Source organism: Callorhinus ursinus, unplaced genomic scaffold (assembly GCF_003265705.2).
Source record: "Callorhinus ursinus isolate GAN/ISIS: 27379988/994484 unplaced genomic scaffold, GSC_fseal_2.0 scaffold1, whole genome shotgun sequence".
Classification (NCBI taxonomy): Eukaryota; Metazoa; Chordata; class Mammalia; order Carnivora; family Otariidae; genus Callorhinus; species Callorhinus ursinus.
The window spans coordinates 102,810,459-102,833,403 of NW_027397063.1; the positions used below are offsets into that span (position 1 = coordinate 102,810,459).

At 37.8% G+C, this 22,945-nt stretch overlaps 2 protein-coding genes across 3 annotated transcripts in view; one reads left to right on the forward strand and one right to left on the reverse strand.

The window, feature by feature from the left end:
• EIF2A (eukaryotic translation initiation factor 2A) overlaps positions 1-4,064 on the reverse strand; it is a 35,550-nt gene extending 31,486 nt beyond the window's left edge. For both annotated transcript variants that reach the window (XM_025880515.2, XM_025880506.2), the window contains exon 1: positions 3,925-4,064. In XM_025880515.2, the coding sequence (XP_025736300.1) occupies positions 3,925-3,976 (52 nt within the window). In that variant the 5' untranslated portion in view covers positions 3,977-4,064. The remainder of the gene's footprint in view (positions 1-3,924) is intronic.
• Positions 4,065-4,238: 174 nt separating this feature from the next.
• Positions 4,239-6,595, forward strand: SERP1 (stress associated endoplasmic reticulum protein 1). The gene is made up of 3 exons (XM_025880536.2): positions 4,239-4,719; positions 5,024-5,099; positions 6,311-6,595. The coding sequence occupies exons 1-3, from the start codon at positions 4,636-4,638 to the stop codon at positions 6,349-6,351; spliced, it is 201 nt and encodes a 66-aa protein (XP_025736321.1). The 5' UTR covers positions 4,239-4,635; the 3' UTR covers positions 6,352-6,595.
• The last annotated feature ends 16,350 nt before the right edge of the window (positions 6,596-22,945 follow it).

Below are 22,945 nucleotides of genomic sequence, written 5' to 3' on the forward strand. Positions count from 1 at the left end.
TAGGACCCTGAGATTATGACCCGAGCCGAAAGCAGATGCTTAACCAACTGGGCCACCCAGGTGTCCCTGGAAAAAATTTTTTTCAACATTTCTCAAGAATAGATTTGCTTGGGAATACCGAACAAAGTGCTTCATTAAAATAAAAAATTGAATAGATCAAGATTTTTGTACTAAGGTAAAAACAAAGTCAATGAGACAAAAGTGTAAACCAGAGCTACTTTAAAACTGGTGATACTGTTGGTTATATTCTTTATAACAGATATGTCTACTTTAGGGGAACTAATTATCAATTGAATTCATCATAAAAATCATACTGAGTCACTACAGTCTCCTTCATACATATAAATCACTATTTAAAGCAAATATTTTACTTCACATCTCCTTACACAGAAGCATATCTATGAAAAAGTGCTGTAAGACATTTTGGAACCACTAAGATACTTTACTGGATTTAATCAGTTTGAGTAACTTATACAAAAATAAATGGATATACAAAGTGCATTCGAAAACACACAAAATCAGATTCATAACAGAACATAAACCATATTACAAGTTAATAAAAGCAAAAATAAATATGGATTCAAAAGTTCTTTTCAATAACGAAAACAACTTTTCTATATATGACTTTCTAATGAGGAATTCATTTTAATTATAAGTATGACTGAATGTGAAACACTGAATAGAATGTAGACAGTTTAATATAGTGTACTGAGAGTTGATATGATCCCTTGTTTTTAATGATTTTCTCCTTTAATTAAAGGGGATCTGGAAACATGCTCTATTAGGAAGAAAAACCTAGAATGTGAACGGCTCTTTTCAGTAAAGCAACAAATGCATGCCAGAGTTTCACACAGAAAAACTGTTTAAAAACAAGAATAGTAAATACTGTACTTAAATAATATCTTTCTAAAAATTAGGAGCCTTTCTGGATACTCATATACCATCTATTGCTCTAAGCCTGAGTTAGTATGAGAAAACTATTAGGCTTCAACAAACGAGTGTTCTATGCCAGGGATATGGTGATCATTATAATGGGATACTTTTTCCAACCCTTACATCCAGTGCAGTACCTATCAATGTAGGACAATGACTCCATTTTGAATAAATTATCTCAGTGGCCTCAACCAGGCAAGTTAATTAGAAATATGGGTTTCACGTAGGGCCACTGTTTTACATGCCTGGAATCTAGGCCTCACCTTTTAGAAGACTCTAATTTTCCAAGGGAAACTATCCAAGGGTTAGAATTGGTGATTTGATTAAAAATTGACGGATTCAAAGATAAGCAAGATCCAGCCAAGCCAAGTCAAGCCAAAGACAGCTAGCATTGAGACTGGCAAAAAATGTGCTTTCCTTTGGGGCTGCTAAGCTGGTTGAATGTAAACATGGAGAACGTTAGCCTGAGAATGAATTTTGTTTTAAACATTTATTTATTTTAGAGAGAGAGGGCACACACGCAAGCAGGAGGAGGGGCAGAGGGAGAGAGAGATGGAAAGAATCCCAAGCAGATCCCCCCCAGAGTGCAGAGCACAACTCGAGAGGCTTAATCTTGCGACCCTGACCCCGAGACCATGACCTGAGCTGAAATCGAGTCGGATGCTCAATGGATTGAGCCACCCAGGCGTGCTTTGGCTTTTTGTAATTTCCAATTAAAAGTTGTGACTAACAAAATTTACTGGGCAATGTGCAAATTATTTTAAACTCCAAAATTCCATGAGTCTAAGTTTTAAAAAAAGATTTTGGAAGTAAAAGAATCTATTATTGGCTGAAATATCTATACTAACAATGTTTAAAAAATTAATCAATGTGTTCAAGTAAAAGAAAAATGGACATTGAATGACTAATAATCCTGATTCTGCCAACTTGCAATGTGAATCTCTCTAGGCCTCTATGAATATGAGAAATAGAATGATTATCTAACCCTGAAGCTCTTACAAAGTCCTGGATTTTAAGCATTGTAAGAAAATTATCATTCTTAGTTAATTTGACTATAAATGATTACCCTTTATTAATTTACTCCTCCATCAAACATTTAGAGTGTCTATTGTTTACCATGCACCGTAACTGGTACTGAGAAGACAGGGATGAGTAAAACTCTGCCCCCGCCACCAAGGAGTTCACAGTCTAACAAGGCAGAAAGGCATCTAAATAACCAGATATTTAACCTGCGTGAGAAAGGGAAAAAAAAAATTTCAAGTATATATGAAGTACAAAAATAGCCTGGGACTGACTGATCATCTGGGAAGAGTAAAGAAAAGCTTCAAAGAGCAATGATGTTTGAAATGAATTTTAAACGATGAAAAGAAGTAAGCCAAATCAAGAGGAACAGGATAGTGCTAGACTGAAGAAGTAGATTTTTCAAGGGTTTTATAAGCAGTTCAATATTGACGGAGCACAAAATGGGGGGGGGCAGCCAAGGAAATGCAAAGAGCTTTTCACGGATTATGAAGGATTCCACATGCTATGCTAAACAAGATGGAATTTATTCTGTAAGCATTGAGACGACCCTGTAAGGATTTTTTTTTAACGTGAGAAAATTTATCAGATAATTTTAATGTACTGTTTTTTATTAGAGTTCAAATAAGCATTGTGAATAACATACTAGTTATCTTTACGAAACCAGAGAAAAAAATTCATTTAATTATGTAATTATGCCTTTTAAACAGTAATGTGCCTGGCATAATCATTTAACAAGTTATAGTCAGTATTTGATAAATATCTGATGAAGGAACTGCAGTGGCCAGATTAATATGAGAGGATGTCGTGCTTAACAATAAAGATTTTAAAATGCAGAACAGGAAAAAGTGCAAAAGTTTTTTAAGGTTCAAGTCTCCGGGGACATAACCCCCTTCCTCAAAAGTAGACAACCTTGGGGCGCCTGGGTGGCTCAGTCGTTAAGCATCTGCCTTCGGCTCAGGTCATGATCCCAGGGTCCTGGGATCGGGCCCCACATCGGGCTCCCTGCTCAGCGGGAAGCCTGCTTCTCCCTCTCCCGCTCCCGCTGCTTGTGTTCCCTCTCTCACTGTGTCTCTTTCTGTGTCAAATAAATAAATAAAATCTTAAAAAAAAAGACAACCTTTTTATTAATGACTTTTTCCTTTCTATATAAACTATTCGTGACTTTCAAAAGGCCTCTATTCTTTTCTCTCCCAATTCCCCTCTCTTTATTTGATACTCATATGAGAATCCCAGTCGTTACCGTAGTCCAGTCTTCCCAGACACAGTCCAAGGCTAATTATCGTTTCCAAAATTATAAACTCTGCCTCCGCTTCAAAATCCAGGAATCCTCTCATGTTCAAATTCGAAAATGCTCATAACCATTTCAACATCAAACGTTGCTAGATCATTTCTGTAATGCTCACTGCTACAATCCCAGAGCATACTTTCATCACTTTAAATCTACACTACCACAGCTCTACTCTCTCTATTCGGCGCTACAAATCTCATTAAAGCAAGGAACACAGAATTTGGTATTACTTAAGTTCAGGTGTATTTAATATGTGTGCTCATTCTAGGGACTTAGTTATTTGTTTATGTTTGTTCCTTATTAAAGAAATAAATGATTTCTCACTGTCAACAAGGTAGGTCACCAGATAAGGGTTCCTATAAAACCAGTGTTGTACACCCGGGGTAACAAATTCAACTTGCACTTCCTGATCTTATCTCCCTTCCTCAATTCCAGTGGAACCTAAAGCGACAGGGAGGAATGATGTATGGGCCAAAAGGGAGGGGAATGCAGGAGCCCACAGGCGGGGGCCTCACTTCCGATTGCCACGCGACACCAAGAAACACAAAAGGCCCTCTAGCTCTTCCACAACCCACAAAGAAAGATGGATAAGACACCAGTGCTTCTCGGGTTATCCCCAAGAGCAAAGACACAAAAAGAAACTGCTCTGAAAAACAATCCCTTGCTCGTTCAGGACTCACCTGTCAAGAGCGGCGTGGACGGCGCCATCTTGTCCCGGAAAGAGAAACCCATGCGCTTGGGTCAGAGTTCACGAGGGCCAAACCCGGCCCCTACACGTCTCCTCAGGCGTGGAAACCGCGCAGAGCTGTTTCCGGTATCACAAACCTCGGGGCCAATTCACTTCCGGTTGGAGACAGCGGCGGAAAAGGAGCCCGAACGCGCACGCGCAGCTCCGGGGCAACACTTTAAAGAGCGTCGGGGGGCTGGGCTAGGGCCCGTGCGCCCGCCTTCGTCCTCTTTCTCCGTCGGCTTCAGCAGGCGGAGCCCGCACTTCCGCGGGGCGGAGCCCGTCCAGTGCTGACGTTGGCAGCCGAACCCGAAGTAGTTCGAGGCTACGGACAGCGCTACACGGTTGTTGCGTTGCATTTCCTTCCTCTTTCACTCCACGCTCCCGGCGGCGGCCAGAGCGGCGGCGCAAGACCATCTCGGCGGCCTGCTGTCGTCCCGCGCGCCCACCTCTCCGCCGGCCAGTCCGGCGTCGTCAGTCAGTCGGCGGCCCGCGCCCGGCTAGCGCTTGTCTAGCCCAGGCCCAGCGGCCGGAGCTAGCGCCCCGCCTGAGAGCCTCCAAGCTCCGGCGGCGCAGGCACCAGGAGCAGAGCGTCGCGGCGGCCCAAGGGGAGGCGAGCGAGCGCGTCCAAGGGGTGGCTGGGGCAGGTGGTGGCGCCGCGAAGATGGTCGCCAAGCAGCGAATCCGTATGGCCAACGAGAAGCACAGCAAGAACATCACCCAGCGCGGCAACGTCGCCAAGACCTCGGTAAGGAATGAGCAGGCGCCCCTCGGTCCGGCAGCCCGGGCTCAGGCCTGGGTCGTAGGGCCGCGTCGAGCTGTCCACGAGACCCGAGGCTAGCGGACCGAGGCTGCGAGCTGGACGCTAAGTTGGCGGGGGCAGGCTGGGGGGAGGGCGTTCGGGAAGGTGGGTGCTGGAGCTTGGCGGTTCGGGAACAGAGAGGAAACCTGTGAGGTGAGAGGACCCGGCCACCTGGGCCAAGGTGTAGGCTGCAGGAGTCCGGGGTCGGAGCGGGGTTTTGCATTTGAAAAGGGAATTTTCATTTTTGCAGAGAAATGCTCCCGAAGAGAAGGCGTCTGTAGGACCCTGGTTATTGGCTCTCTTCATTTTTGTTGTTTGTGGTTCTGGTAAGTGTTTTGGGGCTACCATTGGGTAAGGGCGTTGGATGTAGGGTTTGGGATGACGTGATGACCCATCAGTGGTGAATCCTACCAGCGTAGTTCTCAACTCACCTGCCGGGAGCCCCACAAAAGTCACTTTCATCTGAACCGAATTGCTTGTCCCACATATGCACAGAGAGTGGTGCTCCAGAAACTTCTCACAGCTTGATTTGTGCTCACAGGAGATCAGAAAAGGAGGTCAGGTCCTTAGTAATGATCAAGTTGGAAGAAATTTAGACCAAAACAACCCTTATGGAATGAGAATTCAGAATGTTTTGCAGCCTCATTATCGATACATTTTTAAAAAAAGCTTAGGAACATGATGTATGTATATGGACGTTGAACTTAATTTAACGTGTCCCAGAATGTAATGCCTTTATGTCAAAATTGGGTATATTTTATAGAGTAAAGCTCTTGAAAAGAATTGATTCTTTATAAAGGAAACGGACCTGATTGGCAACTTAATGTATGAGATAAATGTTTTTAGATTAATTAAAGAAACGTTTGACATATGGTAGGAAAAATAAGTTAGCAGATAAACCTGCTGTTAAATTATACATTGTTGCCTCTGCAAATTACAGAATACCTTTCGTCTCTTCATTTATTATCTTAATATACAAGTTGTTGATATTGAAGTACATGTTTCTGTTTTTTACATTCTGACATTCTAAAATTACTGAGGTTTTTCTTAAACATTTCACTTTGCCTGCCTCCTAAACTTACTAGTTAGAAGCTTTCTTGATAAATGGCCAAGAGCCAAGCAATTTATTTAACCTAAAGATGATCAAATTTCAGCTTTGTGAGAATGAGGAAACCTGGTTATATTACAGGCCAGGCCTTAGAAGGACACTTAATATTTTGGGGATAAATCAAAATAATTCTATGCTAGAAAAACCTGTTTGCTTTGGCGCTTTAAGTTCTTTCTAAAATGATTGCGTATTGCAAAATCTCTTGGACATTTAGAAATAAAATTCAGAGAAACAAATTTAAAAATAAAATTTAGACATTCAATTGTTAGAGTAGGCTTGTCTTTTTTTATTTCGGCGAAGTTACATAGCATTTGCAAGTAATTTTAAGGGTGCGTTTGGATTCTTGTGAACTACCTTAATAAGTATCAGTTGCCAGACCTATTTTATTCAAAGCATGCATACTAAAACATTTGCTCTTTCTCTTTACAGCAATTTTCCAGATTATTCAAAGTATCAGGATGGGCATGTGAAGTGACTGACCTTAAGATGTTTCCATTCTCCTGTGAATTTTAACTTGAACTCATTCCTGATGTTTGATACCCTGGTTAAAAACAATTCAGTAAAGCATCCTGCCTCAGAATGACTTTCCATATCATCCTTCATTTGTCATTCCAAGGTTTCTTCACGAGTCATTCCAAGTTTTCTAGTCCATACCACAGTGCCTTGCAAAAGCACCACATGAATAAAGCAATAAAATTTGATTGTTAAGCTACAGTAGTGGACCCTACTTATTCAGTCAGTAAAGAGTAAATTTTTTTAATGTGGTTATTAAAACAGTATCCAGTATAGATAATTAGATTAAGTCTATGTAGACAGGGTCTAGATTTTGTTAACCCTAATGTGTAAATGCAATTAGCTTAATTTAAAGTTTGGAGTTTGGTTTTTATATAGCTAGGCACTTTATTACTGTATCTTGAATTGAAAGCACACTCCCATATAGGGTCATGTAACTGTCATGTAATAAAGTGCTTATAATGGAACCCAACTACACAGCCTAGTTTTCCCATAATCTTTAGCACCTAAATTTTTTAAAAGCTAAATGCTTAATATAAAGGGAGATGCTTACAGCTACAACATCTATTTTAACAATATTTCTGTTACACTACCTTGGATTTTGCATGAGTAATTATACTAACCTGAAATGCCATAAGAAAACAACTTGATTGAGCATTTTGTAACTTAATGAGTCAATTCATTTTCACTAAAAGCTACCATGGTGGAGTAAAATCAGGGACAGTTTATGTCACCATTGATTTCACCAGAATTACTTTAATATATCAAAGGGGTCTACTGTGCTAGACAACATTTTAGGGAAAAATACTACTAAAACTGGGTGTCTCATCAGGACATACTGATGAGTCCAATGTGCCGTAAGACATCTGAGCACATTAATAGCACTTTTGATACCAAAAAAGGCACATCAATTAAAAAGTTACTTAGTGTTTGGAAATAATTTTCTAGATTTATGATTAAAATTTTGTTAGGGTACTAGATACGTCAGACTAAAGTGCCCTCTGGAAGTAAATGGATTTACTGATAAGGATCAGTCTTTATAGTCTTCCCTTTGTTGTATAATTTTATAGGTTATGATTGATCAAAGTTTCTTTTTACTAATGGTAAGGGTGAGAAGGCAGGTTTTGGGTTCTCTGGTACTGTTGAAAATTTTAAGTTTTGGCTATTTAAATACTTAGTCATAACTTGATTAAAAAAAAAAAAAAGCCTGAGAGGTGTCTCTGTATCAATGAATTGGAATGAAAGCTGCTCGTTTGCTTTGTTAATTGCCTCAGGATATCTTTTAAAATAAGCTCTTTTAAGAGGAACAGAAGGGAAGTCTGCTACCTAATACACAGTGTGAACCTCAGAGCTTCTGATACCCCTAAATGTAGGAGGAGAATGAGGGAGAGGAGCAGTTAAGAAGGTTTAGGAATTTACTCAAGAATAGGGAAGGCATCAGCCGACCTTGGACCAGCAGGTTTTTATCTGCATTGTTACCTGCCTTTCTCACCCAGGAAATCAGCGCTGTACTTGTTTCCCTCTTTGAAGCCAGTGTCTTGGTTGACTAATTCTATTTTATTGTAACTCTAAAAATGAAAGTTACTGTTCTAAATTTATATAGCAGGTGCCTTATTCTTTGCTTTGAGTCAAACCATTCCATATTAGAATTTCCCCTGGTTTACTATAGATAATTGGCTTTAAGATGTTCGGGTTTTGTTTTTTTTTTTTTTGATTGTACAGTGTATTAATTTGACTGTTAAATTGCTATAGCTAGCAATCATTTTACATATGTAAAGTTGCATTCCCTTTGTATTTCATGTGTAATTTCCTAATTGAGAACATTTTATATTAAGGATGGATTATGCATGTTTGGGTCAATGAAAGCTATGTCTTATTTGATTTATCCTTTAAAAATAAAGTTCCCTGAATATTTGATGCCTTCTAAAAGGAAATGATTTTACAGATGTCTTATCGGAGTGTACTTTTTGTAGTTAATAGAAAATTATTTTAAAGAATGCCTAGTGTTATGTTGTACTTGAGTTAAAAGAAATAGTACCCAGAGACAGATGAAAAGTTCATAACTGGGAATAAATAGTAAGAAATAGATTAAAAGCACAGTGAATTGGGCGCCTGGGTGGCTCAGTTGGTTAAGCGACTGCCTTCGGCTCAGGTCATGATCCTGGAGTCCCAGGATCGAGTCCCACATTGGGCTCCCTGCTCAGCAGGGAGTCTGCTTCTCCGTCTGACCCTCTTCCCTCTCGTGCTCTCTCTCTCTCATTCTCTCTCTCTCAAATAAATAAATAACATCTTTAAAAAAAAAAAGCACAGTGAATTAAATACTTCCTTTCCTAGGATTTACCCTCATCTCATTATCCAAGTTTCATTCACGGAAAAATAGTTCTTTCGGGTCTCCCTTTCCCAGTTGAATTTTATGTCATCCAATGTTGAACACAGTATGATAATATTGAGGGGTTGTCTACATTATCCAATTACTCTTTGTCATTTACCTTTAACATTTCAAGGAGTTGTCAATGATTTCATTGTATCTGTTAGGTTGTATATAATGTTACTCAAAATAATTGGGCTTCCAAAATAAGGAAAGCTTTTCATTGTAAGAGGATGTATTGTGATGGGCTTTGACTTACATCAAAGAAGTGTGTATCTTCAGCTGTGGGGCCACAGCTGTTCTCACTGAGGTTACTGGGGTTTTGCTGGCACAAAGGAATATGGAGATCTGGCTTGTGTTCTTGGGAGGTTCATCATCAACAAAATTTTATTGCTTATACAGCATCTGTAAAATTGAGAGCATCAAATTTTCCACGAGAAATTGTTTTGACATTTGATTTGTCTTTACCTACCTTTTTAGTTTTTTAACTTACTGTTTTAGGTGCAAACCAGAACTTCAAGAAGCAGGAGTTGGGTTCAACAGCAAATTCTATGTCACTCCCATAGAGAATCATTTCCTGTCAGAACTTCATCCCACTCTAGCTACTTGTACTGCTTTATCTTCAAGTTGAATTAGGACAGAAATGTCCTAATTTGAAGAGAGTACTAATGAGCAATAAAAGGCTAGAAGCCAAGCTGAAGGGGAAAACTCAACCGTCTGGGCTTAGTTAATTCAAAGTAAATTCATGTATATTACAGAATCCTAAAGATAGACAGGACATGGGCAGTTTAGTCTAACTGCCCCAATTTACAGATAAAAAATTCATTTATTCAGTGGATATTGAGTTATGTGCCAGATATGGAGTTACAGCTGTGAATAGAGTCCCAGCACTCAAGTATCTCTCAGTCCAGTGGTGGGGGAAAAGACCATAAAATGACGATAATTGTGGTCCGTTATTTCAAAAGGAAAGTAAAACCAGATAAATGGTGTCCACTCTCACAGAGCTAGTTGAGGTAGAGCAGAAACTAGAACCAAGATTTCCAGACTCAACTGTACCCTAGAGAAACCATAGGAATGATTGCAGAACGTCCACACAGAACACTTCTGTTATCATGAGCTTGTTACTTCTGCTTTTAGAAAAACTCGTAATTTTCAAAATTTTTGCATGTTGCCAATTAAAAAAAAACTTGTCCTTTTATAGATGCAATTAAGTTTGAAAAGAATTTAAGTGACAAATTTACTAGTGATATTTCCTGTACAGCACAAAAATAGATCAAATCAGTAATGTCCACTGTAACATATTCAAGAGTACATTTTTAAAAAGTATTTTGTTATATAATCTTACTGTATTTTGTTTTAAAACTTTTCATCTGTGATGTTGAAAAATCTTATAGTCTGGTAGCCAAAAAAAAAAAATGCAGTCATGTGCCCTCCATAATTTCTTTTTATTACAAAATTTCAGTGAATAAATCATGTGTGACTTTTATTCGCAGTGTGAACTACTTTGGGATGCAGATAGAACAAATCTGCAAATTTAAATAAAACTATTATTTCAGTGTCATTAAAGGCATTAGTAACAGGTTTTCTTTTCTCATTGTTTTGAAGAAGTTTGAACCAGGGGAATGAAAATAATTGATTTTAGAGTCAGAAGGAACTTTAGAAATTATCTTGATTGGCCCCTTTATTTTACATCTGAGGAAATTATAGCCTAGAGATGTGATCTTTCCCATCGCCAATGAACCAGTAGCAGAACAAGGATTAGAAAACTAGTTTTGTGGTGATCAAACTGGCTCTTTAATATGTCGAGTGCCAAGGAATTCTGATTCTTTTTTTTTTTTAAGATTTTATTTATTTTTCAACAGAGAGACAGCGAGAGAGGGAACATAAGCAGGGGGAGTGGGAGAGGGAGAAGCTGGCTTCCCGCTGAGCAGGGAGCCTGATGTGGGACTCGATTCCAGGACCCTGGGATCATGACCTGAGCTGAAGGCAGATGCTTAACGACTGAGCCACCCAGGCGCCCAGGAATTCTGATTCTTTTGGAATGTCTCCCCTCCCCTTTTTTTTAGATTATATATTAATCTCATGAAACCCCATAAGAGTTCTGTGAAGGTAAAATCTGAATATTTACTAAACTTCAGTCGGCTTCCTGCTGCCATGGGGATGAAATACCTCTTTAGCTTTGATTTTTCAGGGGACTTCACAGCATGGCCCAACCTACCTTTTCAGCTTTGTCCCCCACTGCTTCTCTTTGCAGCCAAGTTAGCCCAAAAAAGTTTACTTTCACTTTTCAAATACCTTGTGCTCTAAGTGTTTTTGCTCATTTTCCCTACATTACAATACTAATCCTTCAAAGCCTAGCTTCAATTTCACCTCTGTGAAGTCTTACCATATCATGGGAATTAGAAACGCTCTCTTTGGGATTGATGACTCTGGACCAGTTAGCATTTATTATGTTGCCATGTTTATCAGTTTTGTTTCTCAGTTTCTCAGCGAGAATATGGAATACTTAAGAACAAATGCCATATTTTTCATTATTTTTTCATCTACTTTCACCACCCTTGAGGCTAGTATGAAACTTTTTTTTAAAGATTTTATTTATGTATTAGCACAAGCAGGGCGGGAGGAGAGGGAGAAGCAGTCTCCCCATTGAGCAGGGAGCCTGATAACGGGGCTTGATCCCAGGACCCCAAGATCATGACCCAAGCTGAAGGCAGGTACTTAACCAACTGAGCCATCCAAGGGCCTTGAGGCTAGCATGAAACTTCACACATAAGGGGAGCTCAACATTTTAGATGAGTGATAAAGAGAGCACCAAATGCGCTATCATATCAGAATAATCTTTAAAGTAAGAACATGTCTTGTAAAATAATCCATCCCTGATACAACAGCCATCCAAACTACTTCCAGTCTTGGCAACCTCTGCTTGATGGCTGGGCTCAGCACCATAACCCAAGTCTACCCTTGAAATGAACTCTCTCAGGATAGGCTTGATAGTTTGAAATATATCAACAGTGGTATTTGTCCTTCAGGCATATTTGAGAACCGTTCATTATAAGTGTCATTGAGAAAACTATAAAAAGTGCTTTATAAAGAAAGCTGACACCTCACCACACCAGTCTGTCCAGTTATAAGGAGAGTCTGACAACCACACTGTTAGAGCAGGTGCCTGTGGGCTGTTAGCTGCCCTCTGTCCCAGGTCCCATCCTAGAGCATAGGAAGGGACAAGGATGTCACAGGGGTGCTCCTTTCTCCAAACCAGACCGCAAACCCAGATGGCTCTGTTCCTCCCAAACCAGATCCAGTCCCTGAAAGGGACAGCTTGTTTTTTTCACAAAGAAATTCCCTACAGCAAGGCTACACCACACTGACTAGCATTTATCATGTCATGTGGTTACCAAACCAGATCTCATACTTTGGGCAAAGGAAACTCTCAGGGCCCACCTGGGAAAATGCCATCCAGGCAGCCATGTGGAGCTCTGGAAAATCACTTAACTCCTGACACCCAGGAGCGCCATGAGACTAAGATGAATCACCAAGGTTTACGAGTTTGTGTTCTGACGCTTGAGGCACCAATTAACGAACAACTGTAGATGCCAAGGTCCAAATGCATCTGGGATTGAGACAGATCTGACAAAGCCCAAATCATAAAGATAAATAAACACTGGCAATATCCAAGCATATTTCTGCCTAGCTCCACCCTCTACTTGTGCACAACTTCCTGTTAATTACAGATGGATTACATGAAGAAGGAAGGTCTAACAGTCATTTCTGCTTGATTGAGAACAGCATCAGAATGCTTTTCAAGGGGCGCCTGGCTGGCTCAGTCAGTGTAGCATGCGACTTGATCACAGGGTCGTGGGTTCCAGCCCCATATTGGGTGTAGAGCTTACTTAAAACCTTTAGGGGCGCTGGGTGGTTCAGTCCATTAAGCGTCTGCCTTTGGCTCAGGTTATGATCCCGGGGTCCTGGCATCAAGTCCCGCATCGGGCTCCTTGCTCAGCAGGGAGCCTGCTTCTCCCTCTCCCTCTCTGCTGCTCCCCCTGCTTGTGCTTGCTCTCTCTCTCTCTCTGTCAAATAAATAAATAAATAAAACAAAATAAAGTAAAAACTTAAAAAAAAAAGAATGCTTTCCAAGGCCAGATCCCTTTCTTTGCTAAACATTATATGAAAGCCCATCTTCACTGACAAGTACACCCAGGGAATGTGGTCCAACAGAGTTTAATACTCAACCTATGTCAATGGTCTTATCCTTTACTCAGAGTGTGGCCAGGGGACCCACAGTTAACCTGGAAGCCTGTTAGGAATACAGAATCTTGGGCCTCACCCAAGGCCCACTGAATCAGAATTTTGATTTTTACAGAGTCCTTAGGTAATTCATATACAAATTAAACTTTCAGAAGTGTTGAAGAGGTCTCAGAGTTCTGGTTCCTAAACAAATACCTAACCTCCTTGGGCCTTGTTCTCTTTGTCTACAGAAAAGAAAGCACTTGCCCTCCTGTTTCATGCAACTGTTATGAAATCTTGAGAGCAAAAGCACTTTGAAAAGCTAAAATGCTCTACATAAATAAGATCCACTAACTTTATGAACTGCAAAAACAAGACATCTCTGGTAGGGTGAGGGGCTTTCCTCATTGAAAACAGAAAGTAACAGTAGCCTCTGTATTTGACTTGGCAGGAAGTCACTCACATATTTCTTAGGGTCTCTTGCTATTCATATATCTTGAACTATAATTTTGCTTTCCCAAAGTTCTGCCTTCTGAATAGCTTTTCAAAACTTATAGGACGGGGAATCCTATCCAGCTAATTAGGATTGCAATAAGAAGATGTATTGCATTTAGAAAGCTAAAGAGAAACCAGGGGATACACTGGTCTCAAAGACTGCTTGTACACAGTTATCCCTGCTTTAGAGGCTCTTGTGACATCCCTTTTATTACCTAACTTCAAAATTGCCATTGCTCGGAAAGTGCCGCGGTCACAACTATAGGTAATGCTACCTCAGACCTGAAAAGGGCACTTGGTAAATATACAGGCTCATGAAATTTGTCCTTAGAAAACACCCAAATCCCTGTTAAAAGAAAACAGAAAACACATTTAGAGAAAATATGTGGAATTGGATTTGATACCTTCACTTGTTTTTAAAATAAACTCAGGTGATGGGCATTAAGGAGGGCACATGATGTGATGAGCACTGGTGTTATACGAAACGGATGAATTATTGAACACTACATCTGAAACTAATGATGTACTAGATGTTGGCTAATTGAATTTAAACTAAAAAAAATAAACCTAGATTTACAGAAAAGTTGCAAAGATAGTACAGAAAGTGCTTTTGTACCTTCACTCAGCTTCCCCTAATATAAACGTCTTATGTAACCACGGTACACTTGTCAAAATTAAGACTTTAACACTGGAGTGATACTATTTACTAGATTAGGACTCTATTTGGATTTCACCAGTTTTTCCACTAATGTCTTTTCTCTGTTTTAGAATCCAGTCCAAGCTACCACATTGCAATTTAGCTTTCACTCCTTTTTTTTATGAGCAAACTGTGCCTAATATAGAATATTGTGCTTTGGATTTTTAAATATTATAATTATAAAAAATGTCAAATATACACAAAGTAACATGAGATGTCTACATGCCATCAATAATGCCACAGTTGTTAAAATTTTGCCATATTTGCTTTAAATCTCTTTTTTTAAGTATAAATAAAATGTTAAAGATATGACAAAAACACCCCTTCTTTGCCTTATGAAGTCAGTGTAGGCCATTCATGTGCATTTTTGTACTTTCACTACACATATATAAATTCATAAACAATACATACTCTTGTGAACTTTTAAGATTTACATAGGCAGGGGCGCCTGGGTGGCTCAGTCGTTAAGCATCTGCCTTCAGCTTAGGTCAGGATCCCAGGGTCCCGGGATCAAGCCCCGCATCAGGCTCCCTGCTCGGCGAGAAGCCTGCTTCTCCCTCTCCCACTCCCCCTGCTTGTGTTCCCTCTCTCGCTGTGTCTCTGTCAAAAAAAAAAAAAAAAAAAAAGATTCACATAGGCAGTGTCAAACTGTACATTTTATATGCAATTTTACTTTTTACTTAACATAATTTTGAGGTTTCTCCAGTGGATCTGATTCATTCATTTTAATTGCCACATAGAGTATACCTATTATGAATAAGCCACACTTATGTATCCAGACTCCTGAGAGATGCTGAGGCTGTTTCTACTTGTTCACTGTTGTACTCTGGGCTGCAATGAATGTGAAGGTTTATACATTGTTTCCTTGTATAAAATATATAGAGAATTTCTCTAGTCTAGAAATGGAACTTTTTTAAAAAAAGATTTTATTTATTTATTTATTTGAGAGAGAGAGAGAGAGAGAGAGAGAGAGAAGGGGGAGGGGCAGAGGGAGAGAAAGAATTCCAAGCAGACTCCCCATTGAGTGTGGAGCTGAATGCAGGGCTCTATCCCACAACCCTGAGATCATGACCTGAGCCAAAATCCAGAGTCAGATGCTCAACTGACCAAGCCACCTTGGGGCCCCTAGAAGAGGAATTTCTGAGCACGAGGTATGTGCATCTTCAAATGTATTAGGTATGGTAAATTAACTACCCAAAAAAGATTCTGAAAAATTAAGTTTGCATCAACAATATGTAAGAGTTTTTATTTCCTTGAGAGCTCACTAAAATTTTATTTCAACAGACATTAACTTTTGCCTTTCTAATAAGAGGGTAAATTTGGCTCAGAACTGTTTTAATATGCATTTCTCTAATTACTAGCAAGGTTGAGCAACTTTTCAAGTGCCGGCTCGGAAGCCTGATTTTTATCTCTTTTTCTTTCTTTTTTTTTTCCCCTTTGTTCCTTTGGGAACCTTGGGCAATCTTTTTAATTCTATTTTTTCAATTACAAATGAATTAAATGAGCAAATACAGGTAAAGCACATAGAAAAGAGACTGGCATAACAAGATGCCCCAAACTCACCTGAGATATTTCCTTCCCTAGACGTGGAACCATCAGCCATGGTTCTTTTTACCATGATATGGTATTTAGAGATTACAATCTAAACTCTAGGGGAGCTTATTGCAACTGTGTTCTCACTGTTACTAAGACTTTTAGTGAACGAAACTAAAAAATTGGTATTTTTAAGGGAAAGTACATCATGATTTTATATTGATATTTCCAATTCAAATTTAAGATGACATGTTTTCACTTATTTCTTGAATTTTATATTTTATTCTTTTTTTTCTTAATTTGAAAATTAAGAAAAAAATTGTTTTTTTTCCCTTGGTTTCTAACAACAATAACGCGATTACTTAGTTGCTTTATCTCACTAAATATGCAATAGTTTCAAAATGTAACAATTTTATTAACAATATGACTATTGAAAGCAGTTTTCTTAAAAAAAAAGTCTTTGAAGTTCTTTTTGTCCTTAGGCAATATTTTGTGAGGGATATAGAGCCAAATTATTAGGTTTTAAATCATCTGAAATTTCTCTGTGTGATTATGTCACTAACTTGTTATCCAGTTAAGTTCATTTGTTCCATTTGACTTTGCTTTTCAGGATTTTTCTTTTTAAACAGCTTTATTGAGATATAATTCACATATTATACAATTCACCCATTTAAAGTATGCACTTAAATGATTTTTAACTGTGCAATGATCACCATGGTCAGATTTTCATAACCTCAAAAGGAAATCTTCTATGTCAATTATATCTCAATAAAAGTGGGGGAGAAAAAGGAAATTCACCAATGAAATCATCCTGGTCTGGACCTTTCTTTGTGGATAGTTTTAAAATGACAAATTCAATCTATTTTCTATTCAAATTTTCTTATTTCTTCTTGACTCAGTTTTTGTCTTCTTAGGAATTTGTTCATTTTATCTAAGTTATCTAATTTATTAGCATACAAGTGTTCATAATATTCCTTTCTAATCCTTTTTATTTCTGGAAGGTGAGTTGTAATGTTCCCTCTTTTATCGGAGCCTTTTCTCTCCTTTTCTTGATCAATCTGGCTAAAGGTTTGTCAACTTTGTTGAGCTTTTAAAAGAACCAACTTTTTGGTTTATTAATTTTTCTCTATTATTTCTCTATTCTCTACTTATTTCATTTCTGCTCTGTAGCCACTGGTATTCTTGGCTTGCTTGCCTGTGCATGGAAATTCTGCTTTTTTGAAATGAGCTGGGGCAAGGGGAATCAGACCCAAACCCAACTTTCGGGGTGCCAAACCCAACATAGAGTCTCTGTCTTGTGAGTGGGGCCTGGGGGGGAAGAAGAGAACCCTGTGTTTTTGGCTGTATCCATCTAGACTGGAGTTTACATTCTGAGTTGTGAAGGAGAGGGAGAAGGTCATAGTTCAAGATTCTTACTGTTCTTACTAAGCTTTAGTAGGTTTTCTTGAATAAATGTTTCTTCATTTGCTAAGTGGCCTCAAGACCATTTCTAGAGAATGAATTTTCAAAAGTGATTTCCACCAATTTCACTGTGGAGAGGGACCACAGAGGTCTTAATATTGTCAGGCCAGGAGTACACCCTTAATGGTTGCTTTTTAATTTTTAAATTTAATATGATTGTACAACTATGTAACATATTTACACAATTCTAAACTTAAATCTATTGAACAAGATATATTCAGAGAAATCCATTCCTATTCCTGCCCTTTCCACTCTGTTGCCTCTGCCTACTGATAAAGTAAAACAAATTTTTTTGAGATATAATTAATATATTTTAACATTCACCCTTTTAAAGAGTACAAATTCAGTGGGTTTTAGTATATTTTTAAAAGTTGTGCAGCAGTCACTATCTAATTTCAGAATACTTCATTTCCCCCAAAAGAAACCCCTTTTAGCAGTCACCCCAAATCACCATCTGCCCCCAGTCACTGGCAACCACTAATCTACTTTGTTTCTTTGTGATTTTGTCTATTCTGGACCTTTCATATCAGTGGAATAATACAGTATGTGGCCTTTTGTGACTTACTTATTTCAGTTAGCATAATGTAGTCAGAGTTCCCTTTTCATGGCTGAGTAATATTCCATTGCATGGCTATAACACAATTTGTTTACTCTTTCAAAAATTGATGGACATTTGGGTTGTTTCCCTTTTTTGGCTATTACGAATAATTCTGCTATGAACATTCATATTCAAGTTTCCGTGTCAACATATGTGTGTTCTTTTCTCTTGGGTATATGTCTGGAAGTGGGAATTGCTGGTTATAAACAACTTTTTAAAAAGAGTTTTTGTTTTATTCCATTAATTCTACCTACCTATCTTTCTGTCTGTCTATTTACCATCTACCTATCTAGATATGTATCACATCCACTTCCCCAGGTAAATGGTAGCATTGTAGACAGACACTTTTCTTCACTTTCTTTTTTTCATTTAAAATATACCCAGGAATGTGGCACCTGGGTGGCTCAGTCAGTTCAGCATCTGCCTTCAGGTCATGATTCCAGGGTCCTGGGATTGAGTTCCACATTGGCTCCCTGCTCATCAGGGGAGTCTTCTTCTCCCTCTCCCTCTGCCCCTGTTTGCATGTTTTCTCTCTCACTCACTCTCTCTCTCTCAAATTAATAAATAAAGTCTTACAAAAATAAATAAAATATATCCAGGAAAACAAAATTAAAAGTACATATGCTGGACATCAGGCCATATCAGTATATAGAGATATTCTTCAGGATGTGCCATGATTCATTCAATTTCAACCAATAACTTATTCATAGATATTTGTTTTATAGTCTCTTACTATTAAAAATTGAACTGGAATAAATTGCCTTATAGTGTATGCCTTTTGCAAATATATATTTTTATTCAGTTTTTAAATTCCAGTATAGTTAACATACAGTGTTATATTAGTTTCAGGTGTACAACAGTTCTATACATTACCCGATGCTCATCATGCTGAGTGTACTCTTTAATCTCCACCCCTATTTCACCCATCCCCCCCCCCCACCTCACCTCTGGCAACCATCAGTTTGTTCTGTATAGTTAAGAGTCTGGTTCTTGGTTTGCCTCTCTCTTTTTCCCTTTGCTTATTTGTTTTGTTTCTTAAATTCTACATATGAATGACATCCTATGGTATTTGTCTTTCACTGACTGACTTATTTTGCTTAGCATTATACTTTCTAGCTCTATCTGTGTTGTTGCAAATGGGGATATTTCATTCTTTTTTATGACTGAATAATATTTCATTGTATCTATATACCACATTTTCTTTATCCATTCATCTATCAATGGACACTTGGGCTGCTTCCATAATTTGGCTATTGTAGATAATGCTGCTAACAACATCGGGGTGCATGTATCCCCTTGAATTAGTATTTTTGTATTCTTTAGAAAAATACGTAGTAGTGCAAATGCTGGATCGTAAGGTAGTTCTATTTTTAGCTTTTTGAGGAACCGCCATACTGTTTTCCACAGTGGCTTTATCAGTTTGCATTCCTCCCAACAGTGTAAGAAGATTCCTTTTTCTCCATATCCTTGCCAACACTTGTTGTTTCTTGTGTCTTTGATTTTAGCCCCCTTCTCACAGGTATGAGGTTATATCTCATTGTATTTTTGATTTGCATTTCCCTGATGATGGATGATGTCAAGCATCTTTTCATGTGTTGGTTGGACATGTCTTCTTTGGAGAAATGTCTTCTTTGGAGAAATGCCTATTCATGGCTTCTGCCCATTTTTTAATTGGATCATTCATATTTTGGGTGTTGAATTTTGTAAGTTCTTTATATATTTTGGGTACTAACCCTTTATTGGATATGTTATTTGCAAATATCTTCTCCCATTTAGTAGGTTGCCTTAAAGTTTTGTTGATTGTTTCCTTCATTGCTCAGAAGCTTTTTATTTTGATGTTTATTTTTGCTTTTATTTCCCTTGCCTCAGGAGACATATCTAGAAAAATGTTGCTATAGCTGATGTCAGAGAAATTACTGCCTGTGCTCTCTTCTAGGATTTTTATGGTTTCAGGTCTGATATTTAGGTCTTTAATCCATTTTGAGTTTATTTTTGTGTACGGTGTAAGAAAGTGGTCCAGTTTCATTCTTCTGCATGTGGCTGTCCAGTTTCCCAACACCATTTGTTGAAGAGACTTTTTCCCATCATATATTCTTTCCTCCTTTGTTGAAGATTAATTGACCATACAATTGTGCGTTTATTTCTGGGATTTATTTATTTTTTATAATTTTATTTATTTTTTTATTTTAAAGATTTTATTTATTTATTTGACAGAGAGAGACACAGTGAGAGAGGGAACACAGGGGGAGCGGCAGACAGAGGGAGAAGCAGGCTCCCTGCTGAGCAGGGAGCCCGATGCAGGGCTCAATCCCAGGACCCTGGGATCATGACCTGAGCCAAAGGCAGACGCTTAACTGACTGAGCCACCCAGGCACCCCGTTAGGTGTATTTTAGTTTGGGAATATCTTTTTTGATAGTTGTTTTTCATTATGTAGTATCCATCCTAATAATGCTTCTTGACTTAGTGCATTATATTTTATTTTATATATTCACCTTTCTTTTGGATGTTGTTTCTGTGGTATCTTTCTCTATCCCTTTAAGTTCAATCTTTCTATGGCATTTATGTTTCGTGTCTAGTTTTAAATAGCATATGCTTGGATTTTGATTATGTTTTAACTTTTGTTATCACCATCATCGTTGTCTTATTTTGCTTACTTTTAATGTCCGCTCCTACCTTCTGTTGGATTGATTGGGACTTCAGATTTCTGGGGCTTTTTAAGGGTAAAATATACCTTAGCAGCATGACATTTTCTTTATTATAATTTTTACCTGTGACTTTTTTATTTTTGAAATTGGAGACCATTAAGCTTTCCATTAAGCTCTAGTTCCTTCTTCCTCCTCCAGCTTAGGGAAATTTGAGAAAAACTTACTTTGTAGAAGTTAATTTGAAATTATTTTCCTTTCCAAGTCATAATTTAAGTGTACATAAAGCACACAAACCTACATCTTACAGTGTATGAGGCTTTTGGAAAAAAATAACATTTTTATTTTAGTCTTTTATACTCTATAAATATTCTATAACTACCATCAAAACAGACTCTTTTGAGTATTCCTGTTATAGGAAATACACACCAAAATACTTATGGGTAAGATTCAGGACGTATGTAACATATCTGCAAATGGTTCAAGAAAATAACTACACGTACATAGATTTATTAGAAAGAAAGGGAGAGAGGGAATGATAAAAGTGAATGGTATACAAGAAACAACAAATGTTGGCGAGAATGTGGAGAGAAAGGAACCCTCTTGTACTGTTGGTGGGAATGCAAAACTTGTGCAGCCACTGTGGAAAACAGTATGGAGGTTCCTCAAAAAGTTAAAAATAGAACTACCTACCTTACAATCCAGAACTAACTACCTTACAATGTACAATACAATTTGCACTACTACATATTTCCCTAAAGAATACAAAAATACTAATTCAAAGGGATACATGCACCCCGATGTTGTTAGCAGCATTATCTACAATAGCCAAATTATGGAAGCAGCCCAAGTGTCCATTGATAGATGAATGGATAAAGAAAATGTGGTATATAGATACAATGAAATTGTTTTTATTTATTTATTGAATTTTTTATTCAGTCATAAAAAAGAATGAAATATCCCCATTTGCAACAACACAGATAGAGCTAGAAAGTATAATGCTAAGCAAAATAAGTCAGTCAGTGAAAGACAAATACCATAGGATGTCATTCATATGTAGAATTTAAGAAACAAAACAAATAAGCAAAGGGAAAAAGAGAGAGGCAAACCAAGAACCAGACTCTTAACTATACAGAACAAACTGATGGTTGCCAAAGGGGATGTGGGGGATGGGTGGGTGAAATAGGGGTGGAGTTTAAAGAGTACACTCAGCATGATGAGCATCGGGTAATGTATAGAATTGTTGAATCACTATATTGTACACCTGAAACTAATATAACACTGTATGTTAACTATACTGGAATTAAAATAATAATGATTTTTTTCATTTAAAAAAATTTTAAAGTGTTTCTTTAAAAAGAAACAAAAGGGAATGGTATAAAATGCTAACAATAGGTAAATCAGGGTAAAGGATGTACGTATGTTTTGGGTACTATTTTTATTTTTGCAATATTTTATAGCTTTGACATTATTTCTAAATGAGGAGTTTTAAAACTTTATATTTAATAAAAGGTTAAAAAGGTAGTTCCTTTTGTGAAATTTTTCATTCATAACAAGTAAAAAAAAAAAAACAAAACTAATACATTAACACTTTTGATGATTTGGTTCCACCCAGTGTTCAATTTCTGCAACTACAAAACTAACAAATTGAAACCCAATTTCTTAAAACTGTTTTTGGAAATAGCTTTTGTTGATTTCTTTACGATGGCAACATAAGATTATGCAAAGAATTTGTGTGATATCAAAATTATTAGAAAAAAGAAAAAGCTCAAAGTACTAAACTATGAAGGAAAGAGCCATGGATTGTGATATCAAATGCAGATTTCTGCCTCCTTTAAATTTTAACAAAGTCTCAAGAAGACATCAAAGTAAATATTCAGAAGGACTCTGATCAGTGCACAGACTAGTCAAAACTAGAGGTTTACACATAATCCATGATAATTACATGGCATAGAATTTCTTCAAAACATCCATATACTCGAGGTGAAGTGGCCACAGCAGGGAAACTGGTAATATATGTTCTCTTCTTTTTCTAAATGACAGATGTTGTGGGGTTTTGGCCCAAGTAAATTCCATTATAATAAAAGAACAAAGTAGGTTTCACGTTCGATTGAAGTTAATTTAGTATCAATTTTTAAAGACACAGAATACTTCAAAACAAACATCGAAAATCAATCTGTTGAACAAACTTCACTCACGCTAGCAATGTTTTAGGCTTCCTCATGGATTGTGGCTATGATCCAAATTCTGACTCTCAGAAAGACCAGAATATAAAATGTTGAGTTCAGTTTGCATATGGCTCAGTGTCTTCATCATCATCCCCGTTGGATCTTGACACCATCTCCAGGAACAAATGTAACATGCTTTGATTGTAGCTTGTCCTGGAAGTTCATCTCTCCAGCTTTATTAGCAATACAATGTAACATATGTAACTTTGCTGTCTAGGAATCTTGTAAACTCCCCAATAACATGTCTGAAGTTCTTTTTTTTTTTAAAGATTTTATTTATTTATTTTACAGGGAGAGACACAGT